This window comes from Carica papaya, chromosome 6 (genome assembly GCF_054855325.1).
Source record: "Carica papaya isolate Zhongbai chromosome 6, ASM5485532v1, whole genome shotgun sequence".
Lineage (NCBI taxonomy): Eukaryota > Viridiplantae > Streptophyta > Magnoliopsida > Brassicales > Caricaceae > Carica > Carica papaya.
The window spans coordinates 36,106,184-36,127,228 of record NC_142314.1 but is presented as its reverse complement, the minus strand read 5'-3'; the positions used below and the strand labels follow the sequence as shown (position 1 = coordinate 36,127,228).

General features: G+C 34.0%; 3 protein-coding genes across 3 annotated transcripts; 1 reads left to right on the top strand and 2 right to left on the bottom strand.

Moving 5' to 3' along the window:
• Positions 1-1,357: 1,357 nt before the first annotated feature.
• On the top strand, positions 1,358-13,341 carry XRN4 (exoribonuclease 4). Its single transcript, XM_088222780.1, has 22 exons — positions 1,358-1,765; positions 3,114-3,216; positions 3,297-3,373; positions 3,457-3,648; positions 3,811-3,930; positions 4,126-4,188; positions 4,277-4,423; positions 4,517-4,681; positions 4,882-4,959; positions 6,125-6,211; positions 6,962-7,042; positions 7,774-7,869; positions 8,186-8,256; positions 8,626-8,754; positions 8,843-8,919; positions 9,009-9,049; positions 9,150-9,224; positions 9,660-9,811; positions 9,922-10,026; positions 10,103-10,178; positions 11,729-11,808; positions 12,148-13,341. Exons 1-22 carry the CDS (start codon positions 1,559-1,561, stop codon positions 12,794-12,796), a joined length of 2,871 nt encoding a protein of 956 aa, XP_088078906.1. The 5' UTR covers positions 1,358-1,558; the 3' UTR covers positions 12,797-13,341.
• Positions 13,342-14,703: 1,362 nt separating this feature from the next.
• Positions 14,704-16,166, bottom strand: LOC110826185 (Rubredoxin-like superfamily protein). Its single transcript, XM_022056783.2, has one exon. It carries the CDS (start codon positions 15,766-15,768, stop codon positions 15,145-15,147), a length of 624 nt encoding a protein of 207 aa, XP_021912475.1. The 5' UTR covers positions 15,769-16,166; the 3' UTR covers positions 14,704-15,144.
• Positions 16,167-18,247: 2,081 nt separating this feature from the next.
• On the bottom strand, positions 18,248-20,120 carry LOC110826193 (DNA-binding storekeeper protein-related transcriptional regulator). Its single transcript, XM_022056792.2, has one exon. It carries the CDS (start codon positions 19,953-19,955, stop codon positions 18,588-18,590), a length of 1,368 nt encoding a protein of 455 aa, XP_021912484.1. The 5' UTR covers positions 19,956-20,120; the 3' UTR covers positions 18,248-18,587.
• Positions 20,121-21,045: the final 925 nt, after the last annotated feature.

Below are 21,045 nucleotides of genomic sequence, written 5' to 3'. Positions count from 1 at the left end.
ATTAAAAAATATATTTAATATATAATTACTTGAAACATTACTTTTTTTAGTATTTTAATTAATTAAATTACTTTTAATTTACTTATCTGACATCATCACATTGCTATTTATAGGTAGAAAAGTCCACTTCAAATTCTTATATTAGCTACACATATGATATGCGATGTATTTAGTTGATTTTTTTAATTTTAATTATATAAAATATAAACCTATAATATAATATATATATATATATATATATCAAAAAAATAAAAAATAAATTTATAATTTCAAGACAACTATATATAATATTTGAATTGTATATTTTCATTAATATAAATAAATACTTAGAAAATTTTTAAATTAAATATTATCTTTTAATATTTTCCTATAATTATAATTAAACATCTAATAGTTGCACGTGTATTATATAATAATTATAATTAAATATACATTATAATATATGAATCAATACGACCTAACATCACATAGGTCCTTACTTAATATATATATATATATATAGACACGTGTCTAAATATTATAGGCCCACCTGGCATAGCAGGCTTAGCCTACTCCAGCCATTAAGCCCGGCCCAATCCGTTACTGATTTGGGCTGACGTTACTTTGTCGGGTCCACCTGCTGGAGCCCACTTCTTATATAATCACAAAATGGCCTGGGCCGTTTGGCTCATGTATAGATATGTTAATATATATATTATATATAAATTATTTCAAAAATATTTAATAATCCACGTCAATTATAAATTTAGTTAATTGAATATATTAATTAAATTAAATTAAATATAAATGACTTTGTATATATGTTAAATTTATTAAATTAACTTTTAAATGAAGTGATATATATAAACCGGTTTAAATAAATATAAGCGGCTATATCGAATCAAAATTCGGAACAAAAATTTAATATATTTTATTTACAACTTCACATGTTATGTTAATTATAAGATAATCTAAAATTATATTTTAGAATCGAAATAGTACGGATTTGGATAGATTTTTACTAAATCCGAATATGATCCGCTCATAAAAAAATAAACCTGAACACAATCCGAACTCAATACAGATTTTGTTTGTTTCTTTAATTTTTAAATCGGGATTTGAATGGATTTTTACTAAATCTTAATCTGATTCGCTCGTAAACTCGAGCTCAAAACAGATTTTTTAATTTAATTTTTTAGATTGCATTAAATTTACGGATTATTCGGCTCAAATAATTTAATTATTTTATTAAAAATATAAATATATTTATCAATATACAGTAGATTATATTATATAAAGTGTATTCCTCAAAATTAAAATCTAATATAGAATTAAGAAAAACGAGGATAAAATTATAAATACATCCAAACAGTCCGCAACTGCGCAACGCCCCACCTAATCTGCACCGTCTCGAGGGGTATTTTCGTCCAAGATTCACTTGGTGCCGTACATTCTCTCTCAGACTCCGATCTCGAGGTTCCCCTTTCTCTCTCCACAAACCCAGCTTTTTCTCTCTCACAATTCACTCATCCTCCTTCGAACCGGATCGAACCGGACCGGAAGGCACACACCGCCTGCCATGGGAGTCCCTGCGTTTTACAGGTGGCTTGCAGATCGGTACCCTCGGTCCATAATCGACGTCATAGAAGAGGAGCCGAGGGAGGGCCCGAATGGCGTCGCGATACCAATTGACGTTTCGAGACCTAACCCTAACGGCCTGGAATTCGATAACTTGTACCTCGACATGAACGGGATTATCCATCCCTGTTTTCATCCCGAGGGCAAGGTAAATTAATGTTCCGATGCGTCTCTGAAAGTCACTTTTATACTCATACAGCCAATATGTTTAGGCTTTAGAATGTGTATGGTAGAGGAATTCAAGAAGGTTTTTGAGGTTTTAATTGTTGTTTGTCGACGAGCTTTCAGCTGGCTGACATGGAGTTAATTCTATTGTTTATGTTTTGATTTATATTTTTTTGCTGTTTTTTCCTTGCTTCGTCTTTTGAGATGTTTTACTTGTGAAATCACCGAGCTTAAGTAGCATTTCCTCTTTTCTTTAGGTAGAGATATAAATTCTTAAGTAGCAACTTACTGAAAATTAATAATTAAGTATAATTCTTAAGTAGCATTTACTGAAGATTAAAGTTGTTAACGGGAGAAGTTTCTTTTTCAGTAAAAATTACCGAGTTGGTAATAATGGTATTGATGATGAGAAGTAAGATGTCTATTACTTGAATGATTTCATCTGCTTCAGATAATAATTGAAAGAAAGAAGAAGATAAGGAATACTCATTTGCTATGTTTGGAACAAAAAAATTAATTCCTGTATTCGTTTAGGAATCAGCACTTACGTCAATTAGGAAGTACTGCCAAAGAAAAAGTTTAAAATGATAGAAACTGATGTTTCTAATAAACTTAGGTGAAATTGAGACAATACATTTTAATTCCACGTGAATTGGTCAAAATTTGAAATGTAATGTCTTAATTTTGTTTGAAGTTCATTTAGAATGTCAGTGGTTATCATTTTATAAAGTACTTTTATCATTTCATCTGTAAAATAAGTGTTAATTTTTAAATAGATTCCCTAAAGAAAGTATACTTCTTCTAGAGTAGTGCATAGGAAAAATTTAAAATGGGCATTTCTGTTTTGTTGTTAAAGCTGAAAACTAATTTAGAATGAGGAAATAATTTTATTCAGAAATTCAACAATCAGATTTCAGTATTCTACTACATGAATGTTGTGGAAATAAAAAGAGACAACTAGAGTGAAGAACGATAAAAATTTATAAATTTCTTCTTGGTGTGTTATTTGATTTTCTGCCTAATAGAGAACCTTTGTGATACCTCAGACCTATCTCCCTTGGGGATTCCTTTATTCCTATACATTTTTAGAGAGTAGATGGTGAATGTTAGAAGCTGGAAGATGTAAATCTTTTACTTGGCATTTAGAAATGGCATTGATAGGTTTCTTATTTGAAATTGAGGAGGCAACATTTGCTGCCAGATGCCAGTAGCACTTTTATCATTTGACAGTGGCTGACCAAGAAGATATGCTGATAATTTGTTTGTGCCCTTATTACCTTATTTGTTTTCATGGAAGCTGTGCCTGGATGAAATGTTAATCTCTCATGCAGCCTGCACCAGCCACTTATGATGATGTGTTCAAATCAATATTTGAGTATATTGACCATGTCTTCTCATTGGTTCGCCCGAGGAAGCTTCTTTTCATGGCCATAGGTGAGATATTCTCTGGGATGCATAATCTAGTCTTCTATTTTTGAAATGCAAATGGATTTGCAAGCAACTGAATTTTGTAGATGGGGTTGCACCAAGAGCAAAAATGAATCAACAGCGATCTCGTCGCTTTAGAGCTGCAAAAGATGCAGCTGCAGCAGTAAGTTCTTTTACTTTATTTTTTTAGTGGTTTCCGATAAATTGATATGTGAACTCATTGTATCCTTATTCCTGTTGTGTTAGGAAGCTGAAGAGGAGAGATTGAGGAAAGAATTTGAGTCTGAGGGGAGAAACTTGTTCCCTAAAGAAAAGGCTGAGACATCAGATTCAAATGTCATCACTCCTGGCACCCAATTTATGGCTATGCTATCAGTAGCACTTCAATATTACATACAATCTAGGTTGAACCTGAACCGTGGCTGGTGGCCAACAAAGGTGTGGTAGATTTATCCTATCTAGTCCTTTCTCCCTTCGAGATCGGGTGATTCCTTGCTGTGGAGTAATCCCTTCTGTATCATTTTCCATATACTTCTGCCTTTCAGGATACTTTGTCTCTCTAAATTTATTTATGGGGCATCATTGGGTGCTTATTTGAAGGTTATTCTTTCTGATTCAAATGTTCCTGGTGAGGGAGAACACAAAATCATGTCATATATTCGACTACAACGTAATCTTCCTGGTTATGATCCAAACACTCGGCATTGTTTATATGGTCTGGTGAGTATGTTTTCAGAATCTCAGCAAGCTTTTATTCCTACTCACATTTTCATAATTTTATATGTTGATAAGTTTTCTTTCTCTTCTGTGCTGATCTATTCCTACTAGTTTTCTCCTACGTGCTATTTTTTCAATTGATTGTTTCCTTCTGTACGGCACTAATGCTAAATTAGCTGTTGAATTTCTCATGAGCAGGATGCAGATTTGATCATGCTGTCTTTAGCTACTCATGAGGTTCACTTCTCAATATTAAGAGAGGTCTGCTTCATATACCTGGTACCCTTATGCATCGTACTTGCTCAGGACCTCTCTTGGATCAAGTACTTATTTTATCCTGCCTGAACAGGTGGTCACCCTTCCTGGGCAACAGGAAAAATGTTTTGCCTGTGGTCAAGTTGGTCATCTGGCAGCAGAGTGTCGTGGCAAGCCAGGTGATGAAGCTGAAGATTGGAATGTAGTGGACGATACCCCAATTTATAAGAAAAAATATCAGGTAGAGAAATGAATGATTACACTTCTCAGGAGTATAGTTTGAATGTTTTGTTCTTTTGAAAAAAGAAATCTTATCGTATTATTTTTTGGACAGTTTCTTCATATTTGGGTGTTGCGAGAATATTTACTACATGATTTGGCGATCCCTGATCCTCCATTTGTGATAAACTTTGAGAAAATAGTAGATGACTTTGTGTTTATGTGTTTCTTTGTGGGCAACGACTTTCTTCCACATATGCCAACTTTGGAAATTACAGAGGTACAGATTTAGCTTCTATTTAGTTGCTTTACTGAGTTACGATATTGAACAACATGCTGAAGTATCTTTTTCTTTTTTGTTACATTTTAGGACCTTGAGTGCTAGTTACTTTCATTCTCTCTCTATATCTCTCTCTCTTGTTTTTTTCTTTTATTTCGGTCTATATCGTGCTGCTTCTTACAGGTTCTTTACTGATGTAGGGTGCTATAAATTTACTGATGCATGTTTATAGAAGGGAATTTGCTAGTATGGGTGGTTATCTGACTGATTCGGGTGAGGTAATTTTTCTGTTTTTGTTTGTTGAATAAATTTTTTTGCCACTATGTTATATGTGATCTATTGCAGGCAGCCCCCTTTACTGGATGCGATAGAAGCCAACATTTTGTTTTATATGCAATTAGTAGGGTGAATTATTCTTTTATTCTTTTTTGAGACAATGATTGGTGCTAATTTGCTTGAAAATGGACTGTGCTTATTAATTTTTTCTTTAGGCACAAAAATCTAAGTGTAAAACACAGAGTTTGAAATATATTTGACTGCTCTGGAAGAGAAATCTGGACCTGTTTCAGACTAGGTTGACCCTATATTTTTTTAGTAAGATATGTTAGGGCTTTGCTTGTTTTCATTTTTTAGAATCTTTTATATTCAAGTTTCAGTTTAATAACTAGGAAAGAGATTTTTTTTTTTTGCAAAAAAAAAAAAGAGAAGAAGAGAACTCAGATTGAGAGTTCATATTTCTCAATTTACCACGTTCTTGAAGTCAGAACTACAGTGGGGAACCAGAGTTGGGGAGAGGCCAGGACTTAGTGAGTTAGGACGAGGCTCAAATATCTTCTACTAAATTGCCTGTAATGATATTTATGCTACCGAATATCATCATAATATCAGCCAATTGCATACTTAGAAGAATTTGCAAATAAACTAAACCCAGTGGGCAAATTTTTTATTTCCAAGGAAAATCACTTTGATCCCCTACGAGAAAAATTCCCAATTCTCCCTTTAGGCCTTCAACTCTTACATACAGTTCTTGTTTTGGCGATTCAGAAGTAGGAGAAGGTTTTTTTTTACCAATGAATTGATAGTCAAAATCATTCCACTCTATGTTGTTTTTCTGTCGAAACATCGGACATTCTAAATCCACATAAGATGTAGAAGAATGGGAAATCACTCTACCTGTGATGTTCAGTTTATGAACAGCTATTTCGCTGTTACAGATGCCTTCTCTGAGTAAAATAACTGCTCTCTTTAATGAAAAGGCTCTTCTTTTCCTTTTTAGTCCATATCTTCGATTTTAACTGTTGAAATGTTGGTTTTTGAATGAAATAATTATTTTCCTTTTAAGATTCAGGGTTAATTTGCTTTCTCTTTTCTTTTTTTTTTTTGTGTTATATTTGTATTGTTTTCCATCATTCCTTGAAAGATGTTAATTTTGGTACGCTTCAGGTGTTGTTGGATAGAGTAGAACATTTTATTCAGTCTGTTTCTGTTAATGAAGATCAAATATTTCAGAAGAGGACTCGTATACAGCAGGTATCTTTGTTTGATAATTTTTTTTTAATTTTCAATTTATTCTTTTTTTAGTTTTATATGATTTCTTAAATACATATTTTGATTCAGTTGTTGAGCATGGCAAAATTTTTAACATGCATCAGTCAGTTTGCAATATTTTTCCCTAATAAGTGAGTTTTGGTAGTTGTATAGCTGGTTCCTTTCACTTTCCATTTCTTGTATGGTCAAATATTGTGGAGAGGTCAAATGCTTTCCTAAATTTCATAGTACTCCTATTGGTAATTTTACAGTGGCCCCAAGGAAATTGAAAGCTTTATAGAGAATCCTATCTCAGCAGTTTAAGTACAGGAAAATCAATCTTAAATTCAGAGGAAATAACTGAATATTAATAACAAGTAGAAAACATAGAAGAATGAAAGTATCTCCAGTATTCTTGTTTTCAGGTTTTGGAAACACGGAGGAATTAGAACCTTCATATTCAAAATCAAGTATATCTTAATTTTATTGTAAAATTTGTCTCATCAAATAAAGATGCTTGTTATATGTCCTGATTATGCCTCAATGCTAGAGATTATGTGGAAAGATATTGAGCAAATATCAGAAACCCCAACTTGAGTAAGCTTGTTGATGTTAAAAAGGTGAAAAATGAATGTGCAAATACTTTATTTTGTTGGGAATTTTCTTCAATGCCGGCATTCTTATCTTGCGAGAACAGTATAAGAACTTTAATATGGACATGTTTGTGCATGTTTTCTGGTGGTTCAATTTAAGGCTTGGGAGAATAATGAAGAAATGAAGATGAAAGCAAGAAGAGAACCTCCTGTGGAGCCACAGGCGCCAGTGGTTGACAAGGTATTCTATTTGCTATTTTTTTTTTGAGAAGAAAAATATAACATAATCAAAGAGTACTAAGGGAGTGCCACTCTTATACAAAAGTAGTGACATCTCTAGAATAAATCTATAAGGTCTCATTAGATCCTCACTAGAATATAGCAATTGATCCTAATAAAAACACTTATGACCTGGCTTTATTTGTTGCAAGCATATTGTGTTTGTTAGCCTTAGATCTGTAACTTGACATGTGCTAATTTGTCGGGCAAGAGGATACTAGTGCACATCTCATAGCAAAAAGATTACTTCTAAGAGATTGTTGGTTGTCTTCTTTAATCCTTTTGCAGCATGACCTTTTTAAGATTGTTTCTGATATCCATTCAATTATTTCTTTTAAATATGCTAGTAAAACTGCCAGGTACTGGAATTTGAGTGCAGATTTCTCATTTCCTTTGTACATAGGCGACTCATTTCATTTTTTTTCTTTTTAAAAATTATTTGTTCCTATTCAAGCTGTTCCATCTATCATTATTATGCTATGCTGCATCTTATCTCATCATGGGAATTTTTATCTATTGGTTTTGGATGCCTGATGTATTCACTGCTTTTTGTTGATGATTTTGTTTCTTGACATATTGTTGACCTGTATAGTGGACCGTCAGTTTAGCCTATGCAAAATCCAGTCTTTTAGGAAGAGGCATTATTCTGGGAAATTAATTTCCAATCCAAGTTAAATGTATTTTCTTTCTCAGATTAAATTGGGGGAACCTGGATATAAGGAAAGGTACTATACTGAGAAATTTGATCTATCAAATCCAGAGGAAATTGATCAAGTTAAAAATGATGTGGTAAGTGGCATTATTTTTCATTTAACAATCTCTGCCTATTTCATTTTCATTATTATGATAGTTTCATGGTCAAAATTGCTTTTCTTTTAATGCTTTTTGGTTTATGTTGCACAAAATATTGTCAAATATTGTGCATATAAAAATTGAGTTTTAATTGCTAAAGTTTTTAAAGTATGAAGGTTTTATTTTTATTTTTAATTTTTATCTTTTATCTTTATCTTTTTCCTTTTCTTTAAATCAGATCTTTATTTTCACAAAGTGAACTGTCAGGATGCTTATGAAAGAAAAAAGAGTGAAATATGTTCAATCTTTGCAGGTGTTGAAATATGTGGAAGGTTTATGTTGGGTTTGCCGCTACTACTACCAGGGTGTATGCTCATGGCAATGGTTGGTTCAATTTTGAATACAAGTTCCTTTTGGCCGTTGGAATTAAAAACCTTAATGAATTTGGGAATAATCTGCTAGACTAAACACGCTTAACCTTTTTTTTCTCTGTTGAGAGGACAGGCTTTTGTCCGTAAACTAATTCCTATACTTTGATCCCCTATTTAAACATGGAAACATTTGGTAGAAGTGAAAATAGGGCTCTGCTTAAACATGGTTTTGAACAAAGCATGTTGTTATCCAGAGCTTGTACAGCTGGCTTAACCTTTAATTCCTTCACTGCAAATGCCTGGCATTGTTCAACTCCTCAAGAAAATAGTAGCATTTTCCAATTGCAAAATGAAAGTCGCGTATGTCTGATGTTTGTTTCAGGTTTTATCCTTATCATTATGCTCCTTTTGCTTCGGATCTTAAAGATCTCTCTGATTTAGAAATAACATTTTTCTTGGGAGAACCATTTAAACCCTTTGATCAGCTAATGGGAACCCTACCAGCTGCAAGGTACTTATTGATTGTTTATTACAATATGCTTTCTCCCCCGTCTGTTTGCTGCTTGGTTATGAAATACTTTGCCAATTTCATATTACAGTGCAAATGCATTGCCAGAAGAATACAGAAAATTGTTGATTAATCCATCCTCGCCTATCTGTAAATTTTATCCTTCTGGTAAGTTTAATTCCTTATTATAAATTGTTATGACTTTTCTTTGTTTCTTTTTCAATATTAAATCTAGTTTCCTTTTTTTGTTTGGATAGATTTTGAAATCGACATGAATGGTAAACGGTTCGCATGGCAGGTCTAGTGTTTACATTAAATTAGTACATTTCCTTGGGTTTTCTGTTTTTTTTACCCTATGACACACTGATGTAATCATCATGTTTCTTTCTGGAAGGCAGGGTGTTGCCAAATTGCCATTCATTGATGAGAAGAAATTGCTAGCTGAGACAAGAAAGCTTGAAGCCACGTTAACGGTCTGTTGCTGTACATAAACTAGTATAAGTAACAGTCAATATGCAATTTTTCTTAAAACAAATAATAATCAATACAACTTGACCTCTTATGCTTTCTTTATATTAATCCATCAAGTAATGGCTACAGACAATTGGTAGCATCATATGTTGATGCTTTTCTTCGCAGAGGAGTCTTTAGTAGTTTCAGACCTATTATAAAGTCATCAACTAATTTTGATTTTTGGTTCTCTGCCCCTTCCATGTCTTTGTTCATCTTCTATTGATTGATTTAATGTTGAAACTTTTAGCATTTAGAGGCTGACTAGATGGTTGTCTGTTAGGGATGCCCTCAAATCTTTGAGATTATTTAGGTTCATCGTAACAAGAATGCTGTGGTCGTCAGCATGTCAAATTTGTTGAATGCTAACTTTGTTGTTACCAATTTGGTGGATGCAGGAGGAAGAGCAGTTTCGGAATAGCGTGATGCTTGATTTGCTATATGTACATGCCGCTCATCCTTTGGCACGTCAGATTAGTGCATACTATGAATTTTTTAATCTAGTACCCCCAGCTCAAAGATATCTTTGGACAATTGACACAAATGTTAGGTTTGTAGTTCTCAAGAGGTTTTTCTTTAATTATTAATTTTATGAAAGTCTCCATTTTTAGACACATGGGCTGTGTTGTGTACTATCGAACTATTTTCAACATTCTGCAGTGGTGGAATGAATGGATATATTTGGTTATGTCAGAGGAATGCACTAAAGAGCATAGTTATATCCCCAATCAATGGATTGCCAAATATAGCTCCTAATCAAGTGTTGTAAGTTCCCTTTGGATATTTTTGTTCTTCAAATGGTTAGAAAGCTTTATTTCATGTTGTACATGTTCTTTTGCAGAAATGTTACGTATCTTAATCCCCCTTATCACAAGCATATACCAGAACCTCCAAGGGGAGTGATAATGCCGAAAAAGGTAAATTTTAAATGTCCTTGGGATTTGTTGGTATTATCTGTAGGAAATATGAAAACAAATGGCTTTATCTGATGCAGTCATGTGACTGGTACTATATCCCATGCATTCATCATAGTTATTGAACATTGCATTACTGGAGTTCCTCCTTGAAAGCCTTTAAGGCCTCATTTAGTTACAAAGAGCAGAGTAACATTGGATTCAATAGTGATCGACAAGAATTGCCTTAGTCTGTCAATTTGGATGGTTTACATTTTTGAAGTGAGACTAGAGTATGCTAGTCATTTAGTCACGCATTCTTGGAAGAAGTATGACTGCACTTTTCTTAAGATGCATTTTGAAGTTCAAAATATGATACATCAATATTATTCATGCGTGCAGACATTCACAAAAATCATGATCTTGCATAGTATGGATTCTTCCATTATTTATTTGTATATGTACCTTATATAATTTTAGGTCTCTATTAAAGAGAAAGTATCACATAGATTAATGTAGTTTGGGGAAAACCAAATTAGATTAGGTCACTTTGTTATAAAAAAATAAGTTTTAAGAAGAGCATAAGAAATTAAAGAAAAGAGAGAATAAGATATCCTCCTACAAGAAGGAAAAGGTGAAAAAGAAAATCAGAGAACATGGAATAGATAATTGAATGCTCTTGGTTCCTTTGCAAGCTAGAAAACTGTATATCTAAAAAGTACCTGGGCTTTAATTCATATAGATTCCAAAAACACCACCTTATCCAAATATAAGAGTAAGAATACTGGGTGCGTTTACTGAAATTTCTGGCATTGTGCCCCAGACATAAGATCAACACCTAACGAAGGGAGCACCGTGCTATAAAGCTTTAATATCCTTTCTTGTTACCCGATCCCCTCAAATGGATGAAAATTGTTAAGTTTCCTAGGTAGAAGGAGCAGCTCACATCTTCCAGCCTGCACAAAGCTGAGACATAACTTCCAAGCTACCTTCCAATGAAAGGACAAATGGTTATTTGTCTCCAAACTACAATGTCATATTACACATATATCAATAGAGATGGCTCGGTTCAGTCTTTGCATCTATGACAAATGATGAGCATAAACCCTACCAAGTACCAACCAGAGGGAAAACGTTTTTCTTTGGGGGACTTTAACAGTTTGGGGTAATATTGTCAAATGCTTTACACGGGTAATTATGCCCAAAGTCCCTGAAGGGATTAGATGAAAAATACTCTGTCGAAATAGGAATGGTTATTCCTTGAACTTTTTGGAGAATGTTTATTCTGTGGGAATAGCTAATCCAACCTTTACTTATGGATTAAGTATGGGAACATGGTTGAAAGAGGTACATCCTGAAAGGAAGAGTATCTGGTGAATGAAATTTAACCAAGAGGGTAAATAATTTGTGTATTTCTTGACAAGAGCCAAGGTGCATTCTGATCACGCACAGGTTTGTGTTTGGTATGATATCCATGCATCTTCTCAATTGCATTTACTCATTGTGATGCACTTAGTTCTTCCGCCCCAAAGAAGCCTAACATGATGCAGTGATGCAATTTTAATTTGCTGCAGATCTTAAGACCTATAGATATTAAACCTCCTCCTGCATTGTGGCATGAAGAAAATGGCCGGCGCCAACAAGGAAGAGAAAGGTAGTATTTGTTGTACAAGTTTGCTGTATCTTAAAACCCAGCATAGAAATTCTTCTTTTAAAAAAATATTTTTTTTCAAAAGGAAACAGAAGTCAAGGAACCATCCAAACTTGATTAGTAGGATCAGAATCCTATTTTCAGTATGTGGTTCTGTTTTTCCAATTATTGGTTTGTGAATGAACAGAAAGCAAATCCTTTTAAGCTTTTAGAAATATTTTCTTTTATTAAATAATGTATCCTTTTGAGTTTTGTTGAAATGCCAGTGCATTATGGGTGATAGCAGTAATCTGTTGCAGATTCTGTAATACCAGTATCTTTATTGTTGTGTTGTTTTAACAGGCCCCATGTGCCCGGTGCAATTGCTGGCTTTATATTGGGAGAAGCTGCTCATCGTCTTGTCAAGAACACCCTTAACATTAAACCTACTGGTTCACCCTCTGGCATGCTGGAGTCATCACCATCTCGTAATGTTCCAGGATACTATACAGTCAACAGACCTAGACCAGCTGGGCCCTCTGGGTATGAAGGAGGTTTCTTTGATGATTCAAGTTACCATGGATGCTGCAACAGTTCTCAAGGTATAACAGGTGTTCCGAGATTTTCTCCATCATCTAACGGTGTCCAGGGCCAGAGAAACAATCTGAAAACACAAGATAGATTATATCACCAAGAGCAATACCAGGACTTGAGGACCGGGATGTCTGCACTGTCAATGGAAGAAACGGTCAGAAGCAGAGCACATGCAGATCCGCAAAGAATGCCAAATTCGGGATATTCACCAAACAGACGAAATCAGTTTGTGCAGAACACAGGTGTGCTGCCATCACCACCCACCAAGTGGATCAATAGGCCAGCAAATGGGAATGGTGGCATGTATTACCGACAAGAAGGCAATTCGGGTGGTGTATATGAAAAACAGGTGAAGAAGATTTATCAGGTCAAGGCACAAGGATCCTCAGAGACGCCTGATCCCATAAATAACCAGTGACTATCACAGAACCCTTAACCAGCTTTTTGTCTAGATCTCTTCATATAACAGCAAGAAGCTTTCCGTGTTACCTTGTCCCAAGAGCAGAATAAATTCTCAGAGAGCTACAAGAAGCCATTGCTCTGAATTTGGCAAAGAAAGATATGTGCGCGGCAAGCAAGTCGTTTAGACAAGCAAGCCCCGCAAAGTTGCAGATTGTTTATAACAGTGGGTCCCCTGGAAGACCTGCTGCGTCGAGCAGGCCGTGCCCCGGAATAATTAGCGGAAACTTGGATTCCGATGGTTTTTATGTTCATATAAAAGGAACATACACTTGCGATTCTCGATATGCAATTGCAAAACTGAGGGAATCAGCAAAAAATGGCTGTATTTATTTTTAGACCTTGGTGTATATTGTATGTAACTTGTATGTTGCTAATTAGGTTCAATAGATTTACCGGTTGATACGATTACTCGGATAGGTTTGAATTATGACCTCCATTTACCACTCTGCCCTGTAATTGCTCTTGTCTTTTACTTATTTGAATTAACTTTTTCTCTTTTTATCTTTTCTTAGAAACATATTATTTGAATTTCTTTTTTTCTTTTTTATTATGATAAAGAAGTTTTTTTTTTAATTTCTGACTTATACTAGAAATGGAAATTCTCTAATTCTATATTATCATCGAACAATTTTTGGGAGGTTGAATTTTTTATTTTCTACTGTTTAAGGTGGGAGGGATGATAATTAATCCCGCATATGACACCTAAAGACTGGTTGTAAACAAATGCTTTTGACTTTTATAGGCTAATTTATATCTATATCTATATATATATATATATATTGCATTGTTATGTTTCATATCCTGTAGTGCTGAATTTGTGTCGGTTCAGACAAAAACAAGTATGAACATCATGTTACAAAATTCTTTTGAAACCAACCTGCAATTCTAAAATGATACGAATACGAAAATGCGAGAGGGAAGAAGGAAGTAGAGCAAGAACAAAGCAGAGATACGGCTGAAAAAAACTCGAATAGGGTTAGATTTTATTTCACTCGAATCCTCTAATATTATTTCAAATGAAGAAAGCAATGAAAGAAACTCGAATAGGATTAGGTTTTGTTTCACTCGGAATCTTCTGGTATCTCAAATGAAGAAAACAATGTTATATACATAAAAACGCACCATACAATCTCGAAGATTTAGTCCGTTTTAACCTACTTTCTTATCAAATTGGTTGGACCCGTATTTTGACACAAGAAAATAATATATAACTGTGATGCGTGACCAATTTCAACATCGAATTGAATTGAGTCACAAATTTTCATATACTCGTATTTGGAATAAATTAACAAATAAATTTTTATGGGTCTTACTAAAAAATTTATAAATAATTTAATTATAAATTTTAATCTTAAAAATTTAGTAAAAATAATAACACAATCTCCTAAAAAATCCCAATAAAAATAAAATAATACATTTAAAACTCTTAATAATTTCAATAAAATAGTGAATTTCAACATCGAGTTGAATTGAATTACAAATTTTCATATACTCGTGTTTAGAATTAATTAATAAATAAATTTTTATGGGTCTTATTAAAAAATTTATAAATAATTTAACTATAAATTTTAATCTTAAAAATTTAGTAAAAATAATAACACAATCTCCTAAAAAAATCTCAATAAAAATAAAATAATACATTTAAAACTCTTAATAATTTCAATAAAATAGTGAATTTCAACATCGAGTTGAATTGAATCACAAATTTTCATATACTCGTGTTTGGAATTAATTAATAAATAAATTTTTATGGGTCTTATTAAAAAATTTATAAATAATTTAACTGTAAATTTTAATCATAAAAATTTAGTAAAAATAATAACACAATCTCCTAAAAAATCTCAATAAAAATAAAATAATACATTTAAAACTCTTTGACAATTTCAATAAAATAGTGATGACTCTTCCAAATAAAAATGCCCATAAATTAATTATTCATTCCAAACATGCCCTAAAAGTAACACTTGTGTATTTGGCACGTTTAGCTTCAATAAAACACCACACAAATTTCTACATTCCATCATTATATTAAAATTTAATTTCATATAAAATTTTATAGAGACTTAAAAAAGTGTCTTTAATAAAATTTAAAATATATTAATTAATTCTAAATATAATTTTTTTATATGAAGTTAATTTTTTATTATTTTAACTAAAAACTTTTGTATTTTTTAATTTAAATAATTGGAAATTTATAACTAAATTTTCCACAAATTTATTCCAAACATTCCCCTAAGAAAAAAATTCCTCTTACCCAGAAAACCAACCTCCTCCTCCTCCTCCTCCTCCTCCAGTCTCCACTCATCATTGCAGGAAATACCCACTCAAAAACAACACGAAGAAGAAGAGCAAGCTTCCATATATCAACAAAGCTTTCTGACCAGAAGTCAACGCATTCCCTCCAAGTCCAAACTGCTGGTTCTGAGCAAACCCCGCAATCTCCACCATCTTGCTCTCGAAAAAACTCTTCGCCGCACCACAAGTCGGGCACCGCCAATCGTCCGGCAACTTCTCAAATTGAAACCCCGGAGGTATCGGGTACGACGGGTCACCCACAGCTTCATCGTACTTGTACCCACATGACCTGCACTCGTACACTCCAGTATTCAACACTGCGAACTTCTCCTCCAACCTCCGCGTGTCGAATTTCTCCTCTGGGTTTTCCATGGTTTGTTGTTGTTCTGCTTGTTCTGAACCGGGTTGTTGCTGGTCGGAGGTGGGTTTGTCTTCTTTGGAGACATCGATGGAGCGAGAAGTTGTGGAGGGTTGCTTTGAAGACGATCTGTTGATTTGGAGATTGATGATTGATGGCGATGGGAGTTTCGGGGAGGCGTGGAGGGAGAGTTTTGATGGAGGTTTTGGAGGAGGGGAAGATTGGGAGGTGAGATGGTGGAAAGAGAAAGTTGGTCTGGTGGTTGCGGAAGCCATTTGCAGAGCTTCTTCTCAAGTGGGTACTGATCACTGAAACTTTTTCTTTGATTGGGTTTCTTTTTCTGATTGAAAATTGTGATCTTTGTTTTTGATTTGGTGGAACCAAGAATGGTTTTGCTTTGTTCTCTGTGCTAAATTTTCAGGGACTGGGTGGTGGAGAAGCAAAAGGGATCCATGGAGGGAGAGAAGGAGCATATGCTGTTCGTTCTTTGAAGGTGGATAAGGTGATGAGAGGCAGATTTCATGATTGCACGTGGACTCTGGTGATGGGTTGGGCTACTCATGGGTTTCGGGTCGGGTTTAAATTCGCTTTGTGATGATCCAATTTGGGCCCAATTTCACTTGAAAATCCATGAAGCATCTCATCTTTTATTTTGAGATAAAAATATGTTAGGCTTTCTTTAATCTCTCCAAAATTTTAATTAAATTTATTTATAAATTCAAACTTAATTCAATTCTAAAAATACTTTATATAACAATAAAATTTGGGATGTGCTATCTTTAATTCATATAAAATTCTACGTCATAATACCATTTTGTAGTAATCATTTATTTACTGAACGTTTGTTTGTTCCATTCTTTTCTCGAGGACGAAGATTTTGCGTCGTGAGCTATATGTCATACGTATGTCTGTTATAAAATTATATTTCGAGTGAATCTACTATAAATTTTTATTATTATTTTACAAACGTTAATTAATTAGATATATAGTCCGACTTCTTATGGTGTGAGGTTTTTTAATTTTTTTTTTTAAACAATTCTCGATCTTATAGTTAAAATATTATTTAAATTCGTTATCTCATAATTTTAGAGAAGTTAAAAAGAATTAAACAACACACTCGGTTGGATTCTTATAATGATTAAATCAAATTTTTAATCTGTTATATTTACTTCAATTAAGAGAACTTAATCATCATATTTTATTGAATCGAACATTATAAATCAGCAATCATCAATCTATAATACACCATAAAGTGACAAACTATATGTTTTATTATTTGTTTTCAACACGTACCGTATTTTCTAAACGTGAATCTCATTATTTGATTATGTATTTTCAAAAATCATGACTCAAGCCTAAAAAAGAACACACGAGTGGTATGTCCGATTCATACAAACCTAGAGTATTCATGCTCTGCGTTATTTTTCACTCTCATCACGCATTGTTTGAACATTAAATTTCAATTAGGTAAAGTTTCTCTGTAAAATTTAATTTAACTACAAACATGAGGAGAATTGTGCTAGAATAACAAAAAAAAATTTATCACATAAAAATTGAAAATGATAAATTTCAAATCTTATCACACTATGATACCAAAATATAGTAGAGCATAGATGAACAAAGCTGACATTTCACAAGAAGGAAAGGTTCCAACAGAACAACAATAACAATCTGTTTGAAGATAAAGCTTTAGATGAGAGACAAAATTGATGGGTTAGAAGGCTGTAAAAGCAAATATATATGTGTGTATATGTGTATTAGAAGAGCACAACATCATGCACAAGCTCAAAGCTTTCTTCCCCCAACCATTCAAGGGGTTCACAAGGTCATTGATATCTATGCACATAAGATGCAGCCTCAAGAAATAAAGTAGGAAATCCAGATTCAAAGTCCACTCTCAGAATCTAAAGGTAAATCTAGTTATTCGAATCATTTGATACTGGCAAGATCCAATACCCACATTGGCAACAGCCTGTATTTGATTCCAACTGGATTCACTCAACCAAAACCCAGGAGATGCAATTGCATTAGTTCATGGGTATTTTTTTTGAAAAGCTAATTATAATAAAGCTATTTTCAGAACAAATCAAACATTCTTATAGAATCTGTTTATAAATTATTAAAAGAGGGAAAAGAACTTGTATATAAATTGACTGAATAATGAGTTCACATAAAATTGTGAAATAAAGAACAAAAAAGACATTCAAATCCTATCAAAAGTAATAGAATTTATAAATAATATGTTATTTCAGTTCTAATTGAAGTTCTTTAAGATGTCATTTTTAATCTTCTAGTAAAATTTTTATCACTTCTAATTGGATCAAGTATCAACCTTTAAAAACGTTCCATAGAACTTCTTGATTTGATCAAGGAGGAGCCTAATACAACATTAAAATTATTGCTTCAGGCCCACAAGATTCTCATTCAGTTTATAAGCACACAAGTAGGAATAACCTTTTGAGCAAGACTAAAAGATAACATAAGAAGCAATTTATTGCCAGCAGAAAATAGCATTTTGACAAAACACAGAGATCATCCCTATCAGTATTAGGAAACAAATACAACTTGATAATTTGCTATTACAGCAGATAGATCGAAAGGAGACAGCTAATCACAAATACCCGAGAAAAAATTTGTTGCTAGTCCACTAAAATTTCTACGGGAAAGATGAACTTGTTGGCGACAATTTATTACATGCCAACTTCTGAAACTCAAAACTCAGTAATGGAAAAATTATTAAGCAGAAGAGATAGATTGCAATGGAACAGTGTGTTTATTCTAACAAGAAATCCAACTGAGTATCAAACCATTTATCTGCACAACAGATCAAGTCTCTACAGAATATGAACAATACTACTGAACCACTAAATAATTAGAAAGCCATTATTAAATAATTATTCTATCAAATTAATAAAAGGTTAAGATAAATAAAACCCCCCAAAAAAGTAAAAGTAGAAAAGAGATATATAAAAAAAAAAAAAAAAAAGAAGAAATTCTTGGCTACAGTATTGAATGATCAAGAAATCCTTTTTATATCAATAAACCAGAGAGCCCAATAGATTACTTACTCCAATTCTTGCGGGATGAACCATTATCACCCTCCTCCCATTGACCGCAACTCCTGTAATGAAGCCTTAATCTGATCCTGCACCAACTCCAACCGCCTGGAGTACACCTCCAACTCCAAAATCTGCTGCTTCCTCCACCTCTCATCCACCACATCCGACCCACTTCCGCCGCCAAACCCTACCATACCACCAAAGTTTATTGGCATCAAGGGATTCCATGCCCCAATCCCCCTCCCGCCACAGGGCATCCCTCCCATCATCATCATCATAGCCCCGTTCAACATCTCCTTAAACACAGGCGACAGACAACTTCTCAGCGTCTCCTCTATCGCCCCAACCCCCACATTTCCTATTCCACCGCCCCCTCCGGCGGCGGTGGCAGTGGCTCCAGTACCGGCACCGGCACCGACGCCGGCACTCCCAAAATTCTCGCTATTCAACACGAATCCGTCACCCGGAATACGCTTCTCCTCAATCTTTCCGATGGATTTTGACCTTGACCGCTTCCTTGACCTACTAGCCCCTTTCCTCTCAACACCATCCTCAATTTTCACTTCAAAGTTAGGGTGATGGCTAATATTGTTATGATTGTTACTAACATTATTGTTAGTTTCTTCGTAATCTAACACGTTATCTTCAAATCCTAATATCTTCCCAGTATTACTCCAGATCTTTCTAGAAATTTCGAAGGTAGCTTGATCATGAGGACTTTTAAAGGAAAAATCCTTACCAGAGCTGATCTTACTCATCACGTTCCGATACTTCTTCTTCAAGCGCCGAAGCTTCTCCACGAGCTGGTTCTTGTTGAAATCCAGCTGCAGCTTTGACTTTATCTGATCATAAAACAGCGCCGTATCAGGATGGTGCGAGCTCCCGATGCCGCGATGCGACGTCGTATATTCGAAAAAGCCTTGCAGGAGCTCGATCTCGTCTTCATCGGTCCACAATCGCTGGAACAACCGCCGGGACTCGTCGAGCTGAGGCACAGGCCTTTGCTTGTCCTCCTGGACGATTATAGACAAATCCGCCATACGATGTCGTTTCGAATCACGAAGCGGATCATCGATCGACGACATGACCGGCTTGTCGGTGCCGTTAGGGATCGTCGTTAACGGCAGTGCGGCAGGTACGGCAACAGTTACGGCGCAGATTGTGGAAGTAACTGGCGTCACCGTAGACGTCGTCGTTGTAACGACGTTAGCGACGGAGACTGCAGGTGGTGATGACGTGGAAGCAGAATTAAGTTCTTCTTCCTCCTCGGGATCGTCGTCGTCCTCGGGGACCAATACGTCGTCGTTCTCCTCGAGGTCTTCGTCCGATTCGGATTCCTCCTCGTCCTCGTCCAGCTCGTGGGATTCGTCCAGGTAAACGGTGTCGTCTTGCTCCGATGCCATCGAGAGAGAGAGAAAGGGAGAGAGTAATTTTTGGTGGAACCGGGTGTCAATGTATGTTTGGTTTTGGTTTCTGTTTGGTTAGGGCTGGCTGGCTGGCTCACGAGGATTCGTCATTTTTGCGTGTTGGACTATGACTTGGTGAATGGTAGTTTTGTGTGGAGGATGTGAATCCTTTTGCGCAGTCGCAGTTAGTGGGCGAGTGTGTGCACTTTCTCCGATCAAAACGACGTGGCGTCAACGTCAGCGAATTCGTCAGCGTGACTTTTCGTTAGTCAAGCTTGGGTTGGAGTTGGATTTGATTAAGATCCACGTTTAATCTGGTTTTATTCTAACAGTTTCGTTAATTTTGTTTGTTTGTATGGTTTAAAAACTATAATAACTAAAAATTAATTTCAATCAACTTAATAATAATATTAAAATTATTTTCTTTTTTATATATATAAAAATAATAAATCTCTAATTATTTTTTATTTTTATTTTTTTATAAATAAAATAGTTATATTTTAAATTCATTGTCTATGTTAACTAAATGAAATAAAATAAAATAGCTTTATTTATTTTATAATTTAATTTAATAAAATATAAAGCAAAATATATTATAAAATTAATTATATATTAAATTCAAACCAAATATTTTTTCTATCATTCAATATTAAATAAGAATACGAATATGTAATTAATTATCAAAATTAAATAATGATATATCAAACAAATAATTACGATGAACTTTTATATATTAAACAATTAAAGTTTACGAATCGAAAACTTTCAACCGATACAATGTATTTACATAAGACATTTGTATTATATACACATAAATTCGTACTTGAATAAAATTACGAATAAATATTGGGATTAAAAATTGAGTTATTCATACTTATATAAAGAGTACGTAAAAAGTTTCGTTAATTGTCAATTATTATTCTACATTTATATTGTTTTACCTTGTAATATATAATATTAGAGATAAAAGTAAATAATATTGATGTCTGATAGTAATTCTTTGAATAATTAAATAACATTTAAATTTTTAACGTCCGTACTTTCATATAATGTTTTATAATAATTATTGTTTAGTGAAATGTGTGAT